This window comes from Dioscorea cayenensis, chromosome 11 (assembly GCF_009730915.1).
Source record: "Dioscorea cayenensis subsp. rotundata cultivar TDr96_F1 chromosome 11, TDr96_F1_v2_PseudoChromosome.rev07_lg8_w22 25.fasta, whole genome shotgun sequence".
Lineage (NCBI taxonomy): Eukaryota > Viridiplantae > Streptophyta > Magnoliopsida > Dioscoreales > Dioscoreaceae > Dioscorea > Dioscorea cayenensis.
Window position 1 is genome coordinate 19,770,428 of NC_052481.1, and position 21,333 is coordinate 19,791,760.

At 37.4% G+C, this 21,333-nt stretch overlaps 1 protein-coding gene across 1 annotated transcript; it reads left to right on the forward strand.

Annotated features, from left to right (window-relative positions):
- The first annotated feature begins 322 nt into the window (after positions 1-322).
- LOC120271714 (proteasome subunit alpha type-2-like) lies at positions 323-4,472 on the forward strand. Its single transcript, XM_039278392.1, has 2 exons — positions 323-541; positions 4,353-4,472. The coding sequence occupies exons 1-2, from the start codon at positions 323-325 to the stop codon at positions 4,470-4,472; spliced, it is 339 nt and encodes a 112-aa protein (XP_039134326.1).
- The last annotated feature ends 16,861 nt before the right edge of the window (positions 4,473-21,333 follow it).

Below are 21,333 nucleotides of genomic sequence, written 5' to 3' on the forward strand. Positions count from 1 at the left end.
CGTTGCAGCTTCTTGACCTCGATATTCGGGGACACGGGAATTGCCATCCTTGTGGTGTTTGGTCCTCACGCTGGGCTCGGGAGTGATGGAGCTTGGCCCCGTCTCTGCTGGGTTCTCCTCACTTTGAGGATGATGAGGAGGAGGGAGAGGTTGGTGCTTTTGTTGCACCCTTGGAGTCATTGTTTAGGGTGGAGCGAGCGAGTGTTGAGGCGGTAGAGCGTGGCTCCCGCGAGGGGGTGTGGAGGTCATTCCTGTTGTGGTTGTGGTGGAGCGTAGCTCTCATGCCGAAGTGGAGCTAGGTTACTGAATCATAGGAGAGGTTATGGCTGTGGCGGAGCGGAGCTCCCACGCCGGAATGAAGCTGGGTTACCGAGATGGGGTTCTAGTTGGGGGGGTGGAGGCCATTCCAGTGGAGGTGGTGGAGCGGAGCTCCCACGCCGGGTGTGAGCTCATCACCGAGTCTGAGGTTCCAGCTGATACGGCAGTGGAGCTGAGGCCCCACCAAGCCTGGGAGTCCCGCCGAGGCTGTGGTGGAGTGGGGGTCCCTAGCGGGAGTTGAACTTGGTAATCGAGATGGGGATACTGGTGAGGCGGTGGTGGAGCGGGGCTCTCGTGCCGGTGTGATGCTTGGTCACCGAGATGGGGCCGCCAGGATCGTGGGCGAGCGGAGCTCCCAAGACAAGGTGGGTCTGCGGCGGAGCACGCATGTTGGTTGGCATCATCGGCACTCCTAGTTGACAAGATGTCAGATCAGGGGTTTATTCGAAGTTTGATATGGTGCTGGTGGTCGAGAGGTGCCGCCTCCCAGCGAAGCTTTGTCTCAGCGGCGCTGGCCGGAGCCTGTGGTGGAGCCGGGTCGGACTAAGAGCTCGGACGAGGGCTCTGGCCTCAAAGAGATGGCGATCGATTGTTGGGACGAGGAGCGCAGGCGGAGCTCGACTGCAACGACGTGTCGTGTGTAGGCGCCCTTGACTACGGTGAGGTGATCCACCTCTTTCATGCATTTGTTTTTGGGCTTGAGTATTATTAGCCATGCCGATCCCGGCCTTATTTTCTGTTTGGTTTAAGGGCCCTTCTTGGTCTTGTGAAGTGAGTTTGATTATACTTCTAATTGGCATTGGGCCACTTCTAGTGGTGAGGGAGTTAAGCAAAGTTAGCAAGGGGAAGCTGGGTCAAGGCTGGGCCCTAATCCGATCAAGGCCCCGCCGACAGAGGTTCGGGGGAGGACCCGCTTTGGTATTAGGCTAGTTGTTCATGTCTCCTCTCCTTCCGGGAGTTCCGCGTCACGGGCTTATCTTTATGTTATTGGCCGTGATGTTCTCTCATATCTCGCCCACGCCTAGTGGATTTTCAGATTTTGGCCTATTTTCTAAAGAATGCAAGTGGTTTATCCACTTTTTCAAAAATAAAAATAAAAATAAAATAAAATAAAATAAATTAAAATAATAATGCACCTAAATGTTTCAGAATGGTCATGTTCAACCTCAAGAATTAATTTCAAATGGCTAGCCATTAATTGTTTGTTCAATATAATAAGAAAAACAACCCAGTGAGGATAATGAGCAAGTTCACAATGCATGCAAGTATCGCAGAGTATCAGTAAGCGCATGCTCTAAAACTTTATATTTATATTGAGTTAAAGCAATGATAGAAAGGCATCATTAAAACAGAGTAAAAATCTCAAACATAGGCATATGGATGTCTCGGCTATGATTTTCACTGTAGAGTATGATTATGGAGATCTTTAAATCTTATCATTTTGTGAGTAAATGTTAAAAGCTCATGAACAACACTTTGAAGTCTGAACATGTGTGACTTGTGTCCCCTAGCAGCAACTCTAAATACAAGTTCATTTCAGTATTATAATAAATTTTAAGTTATTTGACGTTTGTAAAATCTTAAATTTTTTTATCTGATCCTAGGTAGTCCCAAATTTATCAGACCACAGTTTTCTGTCTTAGTTGGGCTTACGTTAGTAGCTATAGAGCATCACTACATGACTTCTCTCAAAGATGAGGCTTCAATACCGTTTGCATGTTGTGAATCTCAGCAAACTAGTGACTTTATTTGTGGTTATGCTCTTTGTTAGTTATCTCCTTGTGTTAATATTTCTGTACATTAGATCATCTACTATATGTGCAAGACTACACTGTTTCGTGCAACCTTTATTTGGTTTTTATCGTTGCTTGTTTGTGAAATACTTGTCTTTTGTACAAATTGATAAGGTGAAGTTCTATGTACTCTTTCATATTTCTTGTAGACGGTAAATTTATTCTTAATGTTTATTTTATTTTATTTTATTTTCTATCATCATTTCAAGAGACTATTCTTGTAACGCAACTTGTAAGAGAAACTACAACTGTTATGCAAGAGTTCACTCAATCTGTGTATTCTCATGCTCCCAAAAATACTTTTCCCCCAAAAAATAAAAAGGAACATAAGAAAAGAAAGAAGTAATAAGAACTTTTCTTATTGCTTATTATTCCTTTAAGAAAGTGATAGAAATAGACTTTTTTTCCCAGGTTGTGGAACTGCTGTATTTAACACCTTAGTCCTGTTTTCTTTCCTTAGTGGTGTGAGGCCATTTGGATTTTCACTACTTGTTGCTGGCTATGATGATAATGATGCATAACTTTATCAAGTATTCAACGTATTTTAGTGCCGGATTGTTTGTAAGCAATTTTGGATTGGCTTTTATTGCTATGAAAAACCTAGTTTTCTTGTCATTCTTTGCTTTCCTCTTGGTTTATTTTAGTAAACTTAGGTTGTATGGCTTTTCTGCTGGAAATTGTACTATTTTTTGTTGCAACGGTTATGATTTACAAGATATGATTTTTGACAGCTAATGAGTGGATTTTATATAGATATTTTATATGGCCTATTATGTGTTTTACTTGTCATTTTAACATGTTTTTATGATAAATCGATGCAACTTGAGGTATGTTTGTTAAATGTTGCAGATAATTGGGGTTCTGACCACAAGGAATGAAAAGAGATGAATTTTGATGCAAAACAGCTTTGGAATACAAGTTTCAGGACAAGAAGGGTCGAAAGCACACCCATTCTTGGAAGCACGGTCGGAAGCATGGGCGTGTGCTAAGCCCTGTGCAATTCACTGGAGTCTGCACAAAACTAAGAAGCACGGTTTGGTTGTCCCTAGCACCATCGTGCTGAAGGAGCATGTTCGGGAAACACTGGCGTGCTTATCCCCGTGTGTTTTACTAGAAATCTCTTGGAAATATCAGTATGGTCATAGTGCTCCTTGCACGAGCGTGCTCTCTAAGCACGGGCGTGCTTGGGCTGGTGTATTTTACTGGAATCACGCCAAAGATCACTTCCCAGCATCTGGAAAAATGCACTCAATTAGTACGGTTGTGTTTACATCGGGAAAAGGTTATTTAAGCCCTAAAGTTAGATTTCAAGGGATCTTTTTCTCTTTTTCTAGAGGTGCGTGTTAGAGCATCCTTGGGCACTATTCAGGGCCTAATTTGGAGTGGAGATAAGCGAATGATAGGAGGATTGCAGGTGATGATCTTCATCAAGCTTTCCCCGACGTGATTGTGAAGCAAGAAGGGAGTTTTACTCTTTATTTCTCTTATTGCTTTTCTATGATTCATTGTAGAACCATGAGGGGCTAACCGTCATTCTATGCCCCGGTCTATGAACTTTGACTTTATGATGTATTGACTTTTGTTATTTGATTATTGAGTTTCCTTGTGAACTCCCTGTTCTTTATTTGGATTATCTTCTTATGTTGATTGCCATTGATGTTTGTATCTTGCAAAAATCGATATGGGGCTTGCTGCTATCTGCAAGAGCATTGATGTGGCGTGTATGTCCCCTATAGTTGCAATTGCAGTTAACCCAAGATTGATTTCTTGATGTTTAGAGGGTAAGCTTTATTCGTCTAGCTATGGCACACATTAGGGAAGGGGTTGAGTCCGCTTCGTGCCTAGGGCGTGGACATATGTTATCAAACCCTTTGTAAATGGTCATCACTGTCCAAGGAGATGCCCATGTAATGAATAGCACAGTTAATGCATTCATCAAGGGGATTAGTTTGGGGCACTATCCTTTTCATTGCCATCTCTTCAAACCAAACCATGTCTCTCTTTCCTCTTTTCTTCTCTTTTCTTTTAGTAGTTTTAATTTTTGCAAATCCTATCTTTTGAACCGGCTAGATATTAGGAAATAAACGAGTATTAAGAGCTTTTACTAGTCCCTCTGGATTCGACTACCTGACCCTATTGGGTACACTTTACTACTTGTATGACCCGTGCACTTGCGGTTACATAAGGGGCGTATCAAAAGCTCTCACATACTTTTTGTTTCTTGACAAATTTTCTTTTTAGGTTGACCCATCAGGCTCATACTTCTCATGGAAAGTGCCTGCTAAGGGGAAGAATGTTTCTAATGCAAAGGCTTTCCTTGAGAAGAGGTACAAAATTGGTTGCAAGGCTAATATCGAATGATGTTTTGTATAGAACAATTATTAATAACTATTTGAAGGGATTTCCTTTTATTCTCTGAAACTTATGTTGATAATCAAAGCACCATTGACAAGTTTTACATGTAAAGTTTCTTCTTATAGTTCAACGTGTATAATGTCTTCAACATTCCTCTGTAAGACGAAAGTAATGTACAAATATGGTGCGATTATTATTGTGCCCATTTATTGATTTGCAACAAAATCTAGTACTAAGAAAAATGATTGAAATGTTTTTGTAACTCTTGTTTTATCTGCTCAGATGACCTAAAATTTTGATTCTGAAAGAAGGGTAATTTATACATTAGACTGTTCAATGTGACCTTGATTACTTAAAGCTATATTGACAACTTTATAATAAGTAATGTCTTAAACATTAGGCTTGAGGGCCAAATTTCGGGCAAGAATATTAAGATTGGGATAATTGGCTTTGGCTGAAAATTCAGGTATGCTTCTTAGTTTCCGCTCAATGCTATGCCCACATTATTTTTATAATATTTGTTGTATTTGCTATATTTGTGTGGGTTTGTCATGCATTGAGATTTTACTTCTATCACAAGATAAAAAAGAGTAAACATGTGAGAGATAATTTAATTCAGATTAAATCATGAAAAGTTTTGAAATCATTTTACATACCTGAACCCAGTAATTCATAAATAATTGGAATTTTATATGTTAATGTGATAAAGTCAATTGTTAATTTCATGGTGGACTTTGAAGACACTCTGCATCTTGGTGCAATTTTAAAATACTCGGTTGCTTCTCATTTCCGTTGACACTAAATTTCAACACTTTCTCATATCACGCCACTTCTTTCAAGTTCTGAACTTTCAAGTGTTCCTCAATTTTCAGTTTTGCCTCCGCATTCTTTTTGTTCTTTTTGAGCAGGAATGTCGTGACATCCTAGTTTGACTAGATGGAAAGAAACTATCATATCTTTAATAAGGTTTTCTGTTTTATTTTTATCTTTATTTTATTTTTTAGGTATGACACTTCAGCTTAACTTTATAAATGATGATGGAGGCAAATCTCAAGGGTTTTTATGTTTATTTTTTTAAATCTAATTATCAATGTATGTACTGCATGATCAATGTATACCAAATGAATTTGCATAAATTCTTGAAATGTGGAATACGAGAGTTAACTACGGTAAAGGTTTTAGGATTTTGCTATTTGTAGGATGAATATTTTCATTTGCATCAAAAGTTAGCTGATGAATTCTTCTTTCCTCAATTGTTGCAGAGTACTGACACCAACTGAAATTGATGACTACCTAGCCGAGGTGGAGTGATGCCCTTATCACATTTTATGATTTCATTCTTGTTTTGCTTCACAAGTAATTTTGCAACTAAGCTGTTCGATTTGCATGATATTAAGTTAGTTCTCTTGAAGTTCATTGCCTACAATGGCTAGCTCTTCAATTCATCACTCCTTTTGAGCCTCCGTGTTTAAGTACAATCAATCTAACTGTGCCATCATCTTTATTTCATTACAGTTTATTTAAGAACATCCTGTCGGTACAATGATAAATCTACATATATGAATTTTATTTGAATTTATGAAAGAAATCTTTTTAAGTTATAAATCATATCACTTTGAATTTTTTTATTTACAAAAGAAAAAAAAACAAGAAAAAAAAAACCAAGAGGAGTGAAAGATTTGCCTTTGAATTTGATATGAGATTCCTATGCGGTAGATCAGCAGAATGAGTTAGCGAAGCTATAACTATAACATATTTTAAGACCTGCATATGTGTTGAAAACCTACATTGGTTGCATGTAAAAATGTCAATAGAAACTGTCACACACACCCCTTCTACCGAAGTAAATGTGGCACCCATCAGTTAAAAATTCCTTTTTAACTGGAAACCTGACACCTCTTAGAAATCAAATTAGACTTACAAATCACAATTTACAATTTTACACCAACTACAGGATTAAATAAGTAAATACAACAAGTATAACTACTTAGATTTGCGGGTACAACCACTACAAGATTACAACACCAATAACAAGAAAGAAAGAAAGGGGGGACCCACTGCAGTCCTGGACTCAACCCTGACTAGTTCTATAGTCAAACAGTGATCTACTAAGGTCTTTCTCCTGCAACTACATCACATTCAGTTGGTCGATAGTGGCTCAATTATTTCAAATAATTAAATATAACGTACATAAAGTATATAAAGATCAATTTCTTAAATAATTTTCCCAACTTCCACAAATACCAGTAATTTAGAAAAAATACAACTTTAAAGAGCTTTTTGAAAAACATAAACTCAACGAAATCAACATCAAATTGATTTTTATCGAAAACACAAATTTTGTTGTAGATCGCCTCATCACAATTTAAAAATAACATAAATCTCAAATTTAAAATAAAGCAATACCCCACACTCACCCAAAGATAACATGGTCTAAAAACTCTCTAAACCTTCGCCGTGGCCGCGCTAGGTTCAGAGCCGCCAAGGAACTCATGTCCTCACATGTTAACCCATCGGCTCACCCGGTCGAGCGACCCCTGGCCACCCGATGAATATCCAATCGTGCCTCTACACTCCCACCCGAACTCGACCCGTAGAAATCAACACTCAGGTCCACCACGCTACCTCTAAAGGCTAGCCCATGGGGACCCACTCATCGCAGAAGTCGGGCCTCAGCCACCGTCACCGCCTCCAAACCATCAAGTAGATACAACAATAATATAATCGGTACAAATCATATCACATGATCCTTATCCAGGACAAGCATTCATATCACGGAAATAAACATTATTTTCCACAAAGCCAATGCCAAAAGTATAACAATGCATAATACCAGTAAAGCCCAGATCCACGATACCATTCCTATACCAGGAATGAAAACCAATTCCACTAACAATGCCGATAAAACATTTTTAATATGCTCACATGGTTTCACAAATCATTCCAAATCAAAGCATATATACCCATCAAAAATAAATGCACGAATTGAATAATTAAATCATATATACATGTATTTTCACTATTTAAAAATATGTATAATTATACAAAATCATGTGTATCAATACGATCGCTATGGCACAATAACAACAAATAAATAATAATAAATATAAGTATATTTCAACAATATACGCAATTAAACATAATAAAATGAAATAATTAAAACATCACTTCCAAAATACTAGCCATTAAATAATTATTTCAAAATAATAATAATTAAATAATTATAATTAAACCATCATTTCCAAAATAATCATAATTATACAATAATGTAAATAATAGCCACTATCAACTCACCTGGTCTTCCTTGGGTTTCTTGCTAGACCTGTAACTCCCTCCCAAGCCTAATCAACACCTAGCAGGATAACATAATAAAAATAAATAAATACGACAACCAAAAACATAATTTATCCCAACTAAAAATACAAGAAATCAATAACTGACTCTCTAATTGGCCCACTCACTCAAATTGGTTCAAACATTACCTTGCATAATCAAATTGATCTCCAATTGCCCTTAAGCCAACTCAATTTGGGCTAGACCATTCTGAACCAATCTGAACTAACCTCAATTCCACTGAACCAAGCTCAAATTCACCGAACCAAACTCAATTTCACTGAACCAGGTTTAATTAAACCAACCTGCCTTAAACCAACTCAATTCTTATACAAATTCTGTTGAATCAACTTGGTTCAACCGAACCCAAATTTTTCTTGAATTGGTTCAGCCCAACATCCAAACCAAACCCAAGTCAACTTCAACCAACTTAATTCAACCAAATAATTCAAGTCCAACCACACTCAACTTGATTTGATCAAACCCAACTCAACCAAATCAAACCCAACTCAATCAATTCAATTCAACTCAACCAAATCAATTCTAACTTGGTTTGATCCAACCAAATCAATTTGGCTAACTCAACCAATTCCAATCTAACCATCATCATTAACACCTTAATCATCATCATCATCATCATCATCAACTTAATTAACCAAACCAAACCCTAATCTCGGTGCTACATTAATGCTACAGTAAAATCGAAAATATCATCATCCATTCAAGCTAGATTCATCACAAATACAATGATTTTTCTAAAACAACTTGAAGCAACAATTATCTATAATCATTAAACATGTTTTTCCTACTCAAATCCATCATCATCTTCATCAAATCCATCAAATACACATATATACATGCATACATACACTTATTCATCAAAAATACACCGAGAAAAACTCTTACCAAGTAAAACCATCCCTCCGGCGATCTCCAAGTCCCTCTATTTAAAAACCTCCAATTTTCTCATTTCTTCAAAAATTTTTTTCCTCACGGGTTACTGTAGCAGATGAAAGGAGAGATGAAGGGAGAAGAAGATGAACAACCATCAAAATCTAGATTTTTCTCCAACTTAAGTTTTCAGCCGAAATTCACTGTTAGTCGCTCAAAATACAATTTCTTACAAAACAGTGCCTGACAAACTCACCAATGGTCCTTGAATTATGAAATAATATTGCTTAAAGATCCTCACAAATTGTCCAATGGTCCTTAAATTATAAAACAGAATTTCAAAAAGATCCCTACCACCTTACCTTTCAGTCCTTGGTTTCCAGAAACATTTCATATCAATCATTTTCATTTATTCTTTAACCCAAAATCTTTTAGAAACTTTTACATTTAGGTCCTTAATTTTTTCCACTTGGGTTTCTCAACAAGATTACTCTGTAGAAAAATTTTACTACCACTGTACTAATACCGTAAATATATTTTATAACAGTTATCCACAGGTTCAGGGTATTACAGAAACAGACATTGAAACAATATCCAATGGTCCCTTCGCGAGAAAAAAAACAATGTATGTTTTTATACAATAATAGAAACAAGGTATAATACCATGGATAATCCCTCTAATATAGTCAATTTGCCCCTTTGGTCCTTCTAATATAATTTGTCTTTATGAGGTCCCTGTAATTTAACATATTGTGAAATGTAAGTCCTTCCCTCTAATATAGTTTGTCCTTAGGGGGTTCTGAGGGACTTACATTTTACTACATGTTAAAATACATGGACTTTCTAGGACAAAATATATTAGAGGGATTAAAGGGACAGACTGACTATATTAAAAGGACTAAATAGGGTATTATACCTAGAAACAATATAATGTATTTTAAGACCTGCATACATATTGAATACCTACATTGGTTGCATGCAAAATGGCAAAGACATCAATAGAAACAGAGATTGAAACAATATCCAATGGGGAACTTTCATAAGAAAAAAAAAACCATGTATGTTTTCAAATATCAATAGAAACAATATAACATATTTAAGACCTGCATACATATTGAAGACCTACATTGGTTGCTTGAAAAATGACAAAAACATCAATAGAAAAATAGATTGAAACAATATCCAATGGTTCCTTCACGGGAAAATAAACTATGTATGTTTTCAAGTATCAATAGAAACAATATCCACCGGAATTGTTTATTTATTTATGTATTAATGTATTGATTTTCCATATGCATCAAGTCCTAGGTGCACCATTCAAGCTCCTCATCGTACGTTCCACAAGTATAAGTTCCCAAAAGGCTACCATCTGCTCACAAGTGGTAGTCAACTTAGTTACAATTTGACACATGCTACTCTTTACAAAGAAATGAACAATTAGAGTGAAGAAGAGACTACTTGAGCCCTCAGCATGCTCCCCAAGTGGCTGATGTACATGGACAACGAATAGCCTTCTAAATTGAAACACCAGAGATTGCTGGCTTCCGGTCACAGTGAGATTGCAAAGTAATTCCTCTGCCTTTACATCTCTTATCTTTAACTCAGCTATGTTGAGCAATCCTTCAATTTCCTTCTTCCTTTCATAGAGCTCATTATCAATCTCAATTCGAATAGGCATTTTGGCTTTAACCATTGAAAAATACAATACCGATGGTACAAATACCCCCAAGGCAATTCCTTGCACACATCCCCGCTCTCGAACGTGGCTATGTTCACCACGTTTCATCTAGTAGTGGTGCTCTTAGATGCTTTACATCAATTCTACAAGAGTCATTCTACCTTAATGGAGTTTTTGAAGGTTCAAAAACCTTTCAAGCTCCAGGGCGCCACTTTAGAAAGGAGCAGTTCTTATCATCCCATATTAGACTGACAGATAGACTGAAGCCCTCATCCGGTGTCTTGACAGACTGAAGTCCTCAACTAGTGTCTTAAGGACTACCTGAACATTCTCATAGAAACAGAAACACACAACCATTCCTCGGTTCTTCAATTCTCCAGGTCTTCAATCACACTAATAGCTCCCCCTTGATTGAAGACTACACACACCAAGAGCTTCTTTGAACTGACTTTGCTTCTTAGTATCCAAGCACATGGTGAAGATATCATCCAATTGTTCTTTAGACATACAAAATTCACGTCTAATTGTATTTTTTGCAACCAACTCTCAAATGAGATGATACTTCACATCGATGTGTTAAGTGCTGCCATGCATTACTGGGTTTTTTGCCACTGCAATGCAAGATTTATTATCACAAAAGATAGGAATTGCCCTTCTTGAGTCACACCATAGTCATTCAACAACCTTTTAAGCCAAATTCCCTGACAACAAGCAGAACACAAGGCTATATATTCAGCTTTAGTTGATGAGAGGGCTACCACTTCTTGTTTTTTTTAACAAATCCATGACACATCACCTGTACCATATAGGAAAAGCACTCTAGAAGTACTCTTCCTATCCTCCACACTTCCTTTCTAATCACTATCAGAAAATCCAAGCAAAGAACGATTAACATGTCTCCTAAACATAATTCCAAAATTCACTATGCCAGCAAGATATCTCAAAATATGTTTTGTTGCCCTAAAGGCTACTTTTGTTGGTTTGTGCATAAATCTACTGAGAAAACTTACAAGAAATGCAATGTCAGGCCTAGTTTAAGTCACATACATTAATTTCCCTATCAATCTCTTGTAACTTGTAATATCTACTAGCATTTCATCATTATTGCCAATCAATTTATTATCTGAACTGAGAGGAGTAAGAACTGACTTACATTATTGCAGATTATATGACTTTAACGAGTGTTCTACATATTTTTTTTCTGACAGATATGAATGCCATCTTGATCTTGCTTTACTTCTAGTCCTAAAAAAATATGACATCAACCCCAAATCACTCATTTCAAACACTTGATTCATATTCTTCTTAAACTCCTCAATCATTACTATAGAAGACCCTATACAAATCAGATCATCAACATAAATTCAAACAAGCAAAATATCACCTCCAGCTACAACCTTTTTATACAAAGTGTGCTCATTTGTACTTTTTTTTTAAACCTCGCTCAAGGAAATAAGCATCAATTTTTCCATACTAGACCCTAGGTCCCTGTTTCAAGCCATACAAAACCTTGTGCAACCTGTAAACAAGATGTCCTTTCTTAGAAACTTCAAACACTTATTTATTCAACTCCCCATTTAAGAAAGTTGACTTCACATTTAAGTGGTAAACTAACCAATTGTTTTTTTAGCAGCTAATGCCAATAACAATATGACTGTTTCCATCCTTGCTACTAGGGCAAATATTTCATCATAGTCAATCCCATATTCCTGCACATGCCCCTTTGCAACCAATCTGGCTTTATATTTTTGCACTTCACAATTAGGCTTATACTTAGTTTTATACACCCACTTCACTCCAATTACTTTCCTTCCCGCTGGTAATTCACACAAAGCCCCATGTATGATTCTTTTCTATATATTAAATTTCATCTGCCATAACTTTTCTTCACTCAACTGATTTTGATGTTTCATCAAAAGTATCAAGATCTGTCACAGCTAGAGCAAAAGAACAACTTTCATAAATTTCCGTCAATGTTCTCACTTTCTGTGTGGGTGATTCATCAACACTTGATTCACTTACTGTCACACCCACCTCTTCTACCGAGATAAATGTAGCACCCATCAGTTAAAAATCTATTTTAACTGGAAACCTGACACCCCTCAGAAACCAAATTAGACTTACAAATCACAATTTACAACTTTACACCAACTACATGATTCAAATACATAACTGCAACAAATATAATTACTCAAATTTGCGGGTACAACCGCTATAAGATCATGACAATAACAAATATAAAGAAATGTATGTGACCCACTACAATCTTGGACTCAACCCTGACTAGCTCTATAGTTGAACAGTGATCTACTAGGGTCCTGCTCCTGCAACTACAACACGTTCAGTTAGTCGATGTGGCTCAATAATTTTAAATAAGTAAATGTAGTGTACATAAAGCATATAAAGATCAATTTTAACAAATAATTTCAAAACTTTCACAAAGACCAAAATTTTGGTAAAATACAACTTTAAAGAGCTTTTGAAACTTAATTTCATCACAAATCAACATTTAATCAATTTTCCAAGAAAATCCAAATTGTTGTGAGAGACTGTCCTCCTAAGAGTGGCAGCTGGGCTTCGCCCCTTATCACAACTCAAAATAGCAAGTGATGTAAAAACCATCGTCAAATCCACAGCCTGAAAACTCTCCCCGACTTAGCCGCTGTCGCAACTAGGTTGGGAGCCGCCAAGGTCTTCGCACTCTTGAAGTTGGCCGATCAGTCCCGTGTGGTGACTCCGGGATCCCGATGTATAATCCAATCAGGGTTCTACGCTCCCACCTGATCTGGACAAATCAACACTCAGGTCCACCACGCCACCTCTAAAGGCTGGCCCATGGGGACCAACTACTGCAGTAGTCGGGCCTTAGCCCGCCGTCACCATCCAAACCATCATATAGATATAGCAATTATACAATCGGTATAAATCATATCACAGGATCCTTATCCAGGACAAGTATTCACATCTCAGAAATAAACATTATTTTTCACAAAACCAATGCCAAAAGTATAACAATGCATAAACCAGTAAAGTCCAAATCCATGATACCATTCATATACTAGGAATGAAAACCAATTCCACAAACAATGCCGATAAAACATTTTAATATGCTCACATGGTTTCACAAATCATTCCAAATCAAAGCATATGTAACCATAAAAAAAAAACACGAACTAAATAATTAAATCATATATACGTGTATTTTCACTATTTGAAAATACATATAATTATACAAAATCATGTATATCAATCCGATCGTCATGGAATCGATAGCTTTCTCTGCTTGACTCAACTTTTGCTCTCATACAACCAACTTCTTTTGAATGCTTTATTTTTCTTCCTCAAGACGTTTGTTCTGCATGATCATCTTGTCAAACTCCTTCAGCATCATTTCATACCCAACCAAAAGATCTTTCTCATTTATTTATTCACAATTACTGTCACTATCTACAGATGTTATTTCTGATGTTGCAACACCATTTGCAACACCCTTAGCTCTGCTGGAAAATACTGCTGGAAAACCAATATAATGGCTAGTCAACTAGTCAGACCTTCTGCTACTTCGTCGTCGTCTTCCAGGCTTCCTTCGGATTCATCACTCCATGCAGCTTTCAGTGTCTCTTTCTTTTTCTTCAAGGTATTGGCCAATTCACTCCTAATGTGAACAATACCTCCACATTCTTGGTACTTGATTCTTCTGTTTCTTTTACTATTCTCCTCTTCATCCTTTTCTCTTCTTCATTGTAGTTCTCTCTCTGAAACCTTCTATTCCTGGTCTGGTATTGTCTGAACATTTTGTGAAGTTTCTTTGTCAGCAACGCGATTTCATCATCACAGTCGTCCTGATGTTGCAACTCCCCATGTTGTAACACCTTCTGTATCTCAGCTTTGACTTTCAGTGCCAGTCCTTCTTCTTTCCTATCCATCTTCTGGTTTATCTCATATGCTTGCAGTGAATCCATCAGCTCATCTAAGCGCATAGTAGTGATGTCACGTGCCTCTTCTATTGCTGCTACTTTTGCTTCGAATCTCTTTGGTAGTGACCTAAGAGTCTTTGAATTAATTTCTCGTCAGAATATCTCTTGCCAAGCTGGAAGGCTTGATTTGCTATGCCTATCAGTTTGGTATTGAATATAACAATAATTCCATCTTCCTCTATTTTGATACTTTCAAACCTGCTTGTTAGCATTTGAAGTTTTGATATTCATACAAGATTCGCACCTTTATGTATTCTTTGGAAGATGTCCCAAGCTTCTTTTGCCGATTCATAGGTTGCAACATATTTGAATTGATTCTCGTCTACTCCTCCGAAAGTAGCACCTTCCCATTTGCATTGGCTTTGTTTATGTCTTCCAAACTCCACTTGCTCTTCTTCTTTTTTATCTTATTCTTCTCATCATCAATCTCGACGGAAGGAGACCATCCTTCTTCAACTGCTGTCTATGCGCTTTCATCAAGAGATTTGATGAATGTCCTCATGCGTGCTTTTCAATATGGGTAGTTGGACCCGTTGAGTAAAGGTGGTGGAGTAACCGATGCTCCTTCTCTTGCGGCCATCATCGAAACTTTGCTTGGATCTCGCCGGCCTTGAAACCAAAGCACACAGTGACGACCAACCTCTGATACCACTTGATGGTTCGGTTAGGGGTGTAATGTGCTAAGTCACTCAAATACTTACTCAAGAATCAAACACACACATAATCAAAACAAGAGAAAGGAGACAAGCAAATTGGTAACCTAGTTCGGCACAACCTTGCCTACATCTGGGGCCAGGCTCGGAGAAACAATCCACGAAAAGAGGTTTAAGAACAAGGAGTACAACACTCTCTCAACACAAAGAATATCCTCTCTAGATTGCCCGACGGCCAATCACTCAACTCTCACCGAAGAGTCTCTCACTGGTTGGCTCATCCTAAATCTTCAAGCAGGATCTCTTATATAGACGCACCGATGTCTAATAAAGTTACCCCTTTTAGAATTCTCCGCGGTTTCCTAACTTGGACATCTTCCAAAGTTAGATGTTGCAACACCCAATTCCAACACGGCCCACCTTACTGAACATGACTGAGTTCTAGCCAGATGCACCCGAATCTGCGACCTTTAACCTCCCGGTTCCTTCAGTCCACCTCGTAGCAGTTGACTCGACTCAAGCTCCTCCTGCCTATAGTTTCTTCCTTCCTCACGTCACTTCAGCAGGTCTCCCTCTCCAGAGGGACGTACCCACCAAGGCACACGTAATTATCTCAGCAAAGATAGTCACCGAAGATCTCCCGATCTTCTTTCCAAACTTTGCCCAAGTTTGGTCTTCCCAAATGATCTTCGTTTGACTCATGGAAATATTGTTACTAAACTTGATCTCATCTTCATCCAAGTTTAGCCTTCAATATCTTCAATTATGATCTTCAATCATCCATGCTTCGATCTTCAAATCTCTAACCATATCTCATGTAATCTTCAATCAATCTCCACACATGATTAACCTCCTTGAATAGTTCCACCCATAGATAGCTCTTAGATCTTCCTTCAATTTGTGTTGCTAAATATGGTCTTGATAATCTCCTTGGCTTGTCCTTGCCTAACGTAGTTTGTGTCTCCAAATAGCTTCATACCAAACTAAGTTTGCCCTTGCCTATCTTAGTTTGTGTCTTCAAATAGCTTCACACCAAACTATGCTTCATACAATCTTCATAATCTTGAATTATTGCCAATGATAGAATATTCATCTCCTTCTTTAAATTGATCTTTCTAAAAAGGAGCTCTATCAAAGACATGATTTATCATCCCGGATCTTACCAAGGATAGATAAACATACTTTAAATAGAACTTGCCTTTCTTGAAGAGATCCTTTAGACTTGATGCACTTTCCAAAAATAGTTGATCATCACATGACTCCATTTAGAGGAATATTTTTCTAAATATAATCATCATCTTGATCTTCTCACCCTTGTATCTTCACATGTCATGACATCAATATTTGGTTATATCATCATCCTAGTCATTACTTCCTTTGTTGAGTCATCATACGCCACGCCACCTTTCTCTTGCCATGTTACTACTTAGCTTGTCATATAATGCCAATTCATGTCAATAGACTTAACATATATATATATATATATCATACAACACGTAGGTCTGGTTTTGGTTCCCAGATCTTGGCTTTCTTCTGAATGTAATGAATCAGATCGCAGCTCTTAAGAGCATGGGAGTCTAATTCACAGTGAGGCATCTGTTTAATATTGAACTTGAGCCTCATTTCCACAACTTTCTTATGTGAATTGGAATGTAGAGAAGGGACAAATGTAGGACTAGTGATGAGTATACAATTATATAACATTTAGGGCTTTTTACAGGTGTACCCCTAAATAATTTTGAAATTGCATATTTACCCCTAAATAAAAGATAATTGCATGCATACCCCTGAATAATACATATAATTGTGTATATACCCCTGGGGTTCAAATTAGTTGAAAAATCTTCTGTTAACAAACAAAAGATATATAAAATGACCATTATACCCATTGTATATATACCCTTGAAATGTTTTTTTATTGTAAAATGAAGTTGTGCAAGTGTTATTTTGGACTTTTTGTATATCTTAATCCAAGTTATAATCATAGTTGATAAAGTTTGATTAACTTCTGTTAACGAAATCTAACAATAGGGGCATATCTGTAATTATCTATATTTTTCGGGGGTATATATACAATTATGTTTTTTCTAAGAGTAAATATGCAATTATAGAACTTTTGGGTGGTTTATAACCAATTTTTCCTAACATTGGGTTTTAATATCATTTTGTACACTCATTAGATGTGTATTAGAGTGACATTATGGAATTCGATGTTAAACATGGTGTATTTTGCATTCTCAGGTTTCGGGCATTGCTTAAGGACGAGAGAGAGAGCCAAAAGAAACATTCCAGAGCCAAAACGATGAAGATGGAGCTCTCTCAACATTAATTAGTGAAGAACAAGCCAGGTATGCCAAGCCCTATCCCATGGATCCCACAAGTGACATACTGCCACGACAACTCAGGGAAGGTCAAACATTGTCTCAACCCTAGATCACCGTAAGGTTAACCTGTCCCTTATACAATACAACTATAACAACAAGGAATAATTCAACAATAAATACATACATTAACCTTCCTACACATGTTCATCAGGGCAACACAAAGGTATGAATACAAGTAGTCACAATATGATAGGGATAATTATAATAACACTAACCCCAAAACACAGGGTATAACTTCTCATATAAGACTTGGACCACATTGACATAAAAGAGTAATTATAGAAAGGAAATACAAAATATAGTTCACCAACATCCTAGTGAATCCCTGATAATACATGCCAAGGAAATAGAATAACATACACAATTCAAAATGAGAATACAACACAAACTCTTGCCAAGCACTTGACGCTTTCACCTCCTACGCTATGCTATCACCTTGGAGGAAGGAAAAGGGGGCAAGTAACTAGGTTACTCAGTGAGGGGCTAAACATGGAACTATAGCTCATACATGATTAAATGAAAATACAATAACAAAAACATGTTTTAAAGTTCAACAATGTTGAAGATACTATAAATAACAAGTATTTAAGCTTTCCTGAATCAAATGCACGATAATAACCTTTTGAAATCATCAAAGAATCCAAAGCATTTCTTAAATCCAAAATCAAGCATTCTCTTTCAATAACTCAACATTTCAAAATGTTTAAAAGGAAATAAATAAATAAAAAAAATCTATAGTATCACAAATAGCCTCAAAAACCCTCAATTGCTAACCGTGACCTCGGTTAGGTCCTGAGCCACCAAGATGCGCATCTTTCGGCGTTGGCCGTTGGGGGAACCCGGTGTGGTGACTCCTGGTACCCAACCCTACACATTTTTTAGGTTCTCTACACGCTCCTTGAAAGGGTGATACCTTATTTGAGATCTCTATGCCACCCCAACTAGGTCAGCCAGTGGAAACTCTATCCCTTACTGCAGTGAAAGTCTCGGGATCCCCCATGTCACCATCAAAACAAATAAATATCATACATTCCGTGAGGCTTAGTGTATAACTCGAGCATGATAATATATGTCTCATCATAATGTTACATGTTTTCACATGTACAACTTTCACTCCAAGAGTGAGTAAATTGATCATAACATCTCCAATAAATACTTTTTCATCAAGAAAACATCATTTAAGAATAATCCTTGAAGATGCACTACAAGTATAACATCATCAAAATATATTTCAGCTTAGTTTTGCACAACTCATTTAACATCATAACAAGAATATCCAGTTCCATGAAAACATACTCTTTGAAACATAATACCCAAAATATACAGTTTCTAATCCCAAGTAATATATTCTTTGTCAAATTCTTAGAATAAACTAAATCATCATTCAACATAGTTTCTAAGCACCATAGAAAAAATTTCAAGAGTTTTAACAAGGATAAATTAACAATCAAAGGAAATGCAACTTAATTATAAGAAAACATGCATGAGTTATAGTCCATAATTTAGTAAATCACACTCACGAACTTGGCAAGCTATAACCCTCTGGTGTTACTTCTCCACCGGCTCTTTACCCTTGTTTGAAGCCTCGCCTCCTAGAACCAATTTAAACAAACCAACAAAAAGCAAACAAGCATTAACATTAAACTAACCAACTTGAATGAAGGAAAGTGCTCAAAAATGGAAATAGTTGCTTCTAGGGTTTACTAAACACTTCATCTAGATGATCCTACAAGAATAAACCTCTCACAACTCTCAAAACTAACAAGAAAGGCAAGGAAAACTCAACTCTTTTTTTGTGCTATAGTAACTCTAACTTGGAGGATGAAAGATCTCTCTCAACCTTTAAGAAATTCAGGGCTTTACAACTTCAAACTTCTTCTATACTTTAAATCCAAACAAAAACTAAGATTTTCCACCATGAATCCCAAGAAACTTGACAAGAAGAGAAATGAGAAGGAGAAGAGAAACCAACTTACCACCAAGCTTCTCAAGATCCTAAGGAAAACTCTTCTTCAAGAGAGGAGGAGAAAGATCTTCACTTTCTACTTTGGTTGGAGGCCAAGAATGGTAAGTTTGGGGAGGGGAAAAGATGATTCTAGAGAAGGAGGAAGATGGAGAGGATAGAGGATTCAAAGAAGGGTTTAGAACAAGTCAGAATTGGCCTTTATAACGCCCTAACCCGAGAGCCCTTGCACGCTGCCTTACGGCGCAAGGAAGGCCGCAAGGCCCCCATTTCACCCCTTGTGGGCAAGCATGATGCCCGTATGGCCCCGGCCTTGCTTTTAAAGGATTTCCCCACCTTTTTAACCTCTCAAAAGACCTTAACTAAGGTTTTTAACACAAGGGCACTCAAGTATCTCATGCACACAAGTTACACTCGAGAAACAAATCGAAAAGAGAACCTTACGGGTACCTTACAACCATGCTTACATCCCATGCGCTTTTATCTAGAGAACCTTACAGATATGCTTGTGCCCTTAAGAAGGAGCATAATGATATGCAGAAGGTCTTACAGGCAGGGCTTACGCCTGTAAATCAGACCGTAAAGATTGTTCAGTGAAGCTTATGAGCACAAAATATGCCCGTAAGAATAGTCACAAGGGCTATCCAGAGAAGCTTGTGGTCCAACACTTACCATTATAAACTGGACCGTAACACAAGACGGAAGACCTTATGGACGAGACTTACGGCCGTAAGTGATCTCATAAGGCTCACGAACCATCATCCCCGACTCCTCACTCATCGCTGCTTTCTTTTCGACCATAAACATTTTCGAATAGGGTTTTAAGAGTATATTTTTGTTCTATTCAAAGATAAGGCTTGGGAAAAGAAAAAGGAGTGAATTTCCGAGCTTTGGAGGTAAGTAAAGAGGGAGATTCAGCCCACTTATTGGAGATTAGAGGGATTGGAGCTGTAAAAGGTTGTCTTGGTGGCGTTCATGGAAGGTCCTTCGGCGTTCTACGACAATCACCTCTCGGCGCAATTGAGAAGGGGGTTTTGATGTTTTATTTAGTTCTTATTTCATCTCATTATTTGAATGCTTGCTTTCCTCTAATAAGGAACTAATTTTGTAGATGTTTGGCCATAGACGAACTCTAGGGTTTATTCTATTTTGACATTGGTTGTAGATCTTTATGCTTTTAATTATTTTTTTAATTACAATTAATTTCTATTTGAATCAAATTGTGTGTTTTTCAATGTCTTAATCTATTATTGAGGCGAAAGCCCTAGTTTTCTTGTATGATGTGCCTTGTGACTAGTAGAAATATCCACCAAGTATAGACAAACCATAATTGGAAGGGATTGTGAATAAGCCTAGCAATGGTGTACTTTGAAGTCGAGAGTTTTCCTCCATCAATCCTATCGATTGATTTAACAAGTAATTTCATGCTCTTTGCAATTGTAGGGAATAGATTTTAGCAGAAATCTCATTTCAATTATGTATGGGATTAAGGGCAATTGCTTTGCAAGAAAAATTGTCTACTTATGAATTGTTGTTTACTTCACATTGAGATTTCATAGAGTGTAATGCGATTGTGGGGAGTCTGTATTAGCACTGTACTGAGAACATTACTATTCATCCTTGCAAGAGAGGTTTAGTATATTCTAGGATTTCTCTTAGTTCAAATAGAATTGCTATACTTATACAACCTTTGTCCTGGACATATAAACCCAAGAGGGACTCTACGCCCGAGCATCCCAACTCCCCTTGAGTCTCGACCAATTTGATTTTCATATTCTTGCTTTTTATTATCTTTCTCCGTATTATGTTTGCACACATCACACTCTTTAGTTAGGTTAATTTTCGGAAATAGGACTAGTACTAGTGCTCTTAATCTTCGCTGCGGATCAATACCCTGCCCAGTGCACAATTTAGAAAAAATTGCTTGCATACCCCTATAAAACCATGAAATTGCTTAAATACCCCCATAAAAATACTATTTGCTTGCA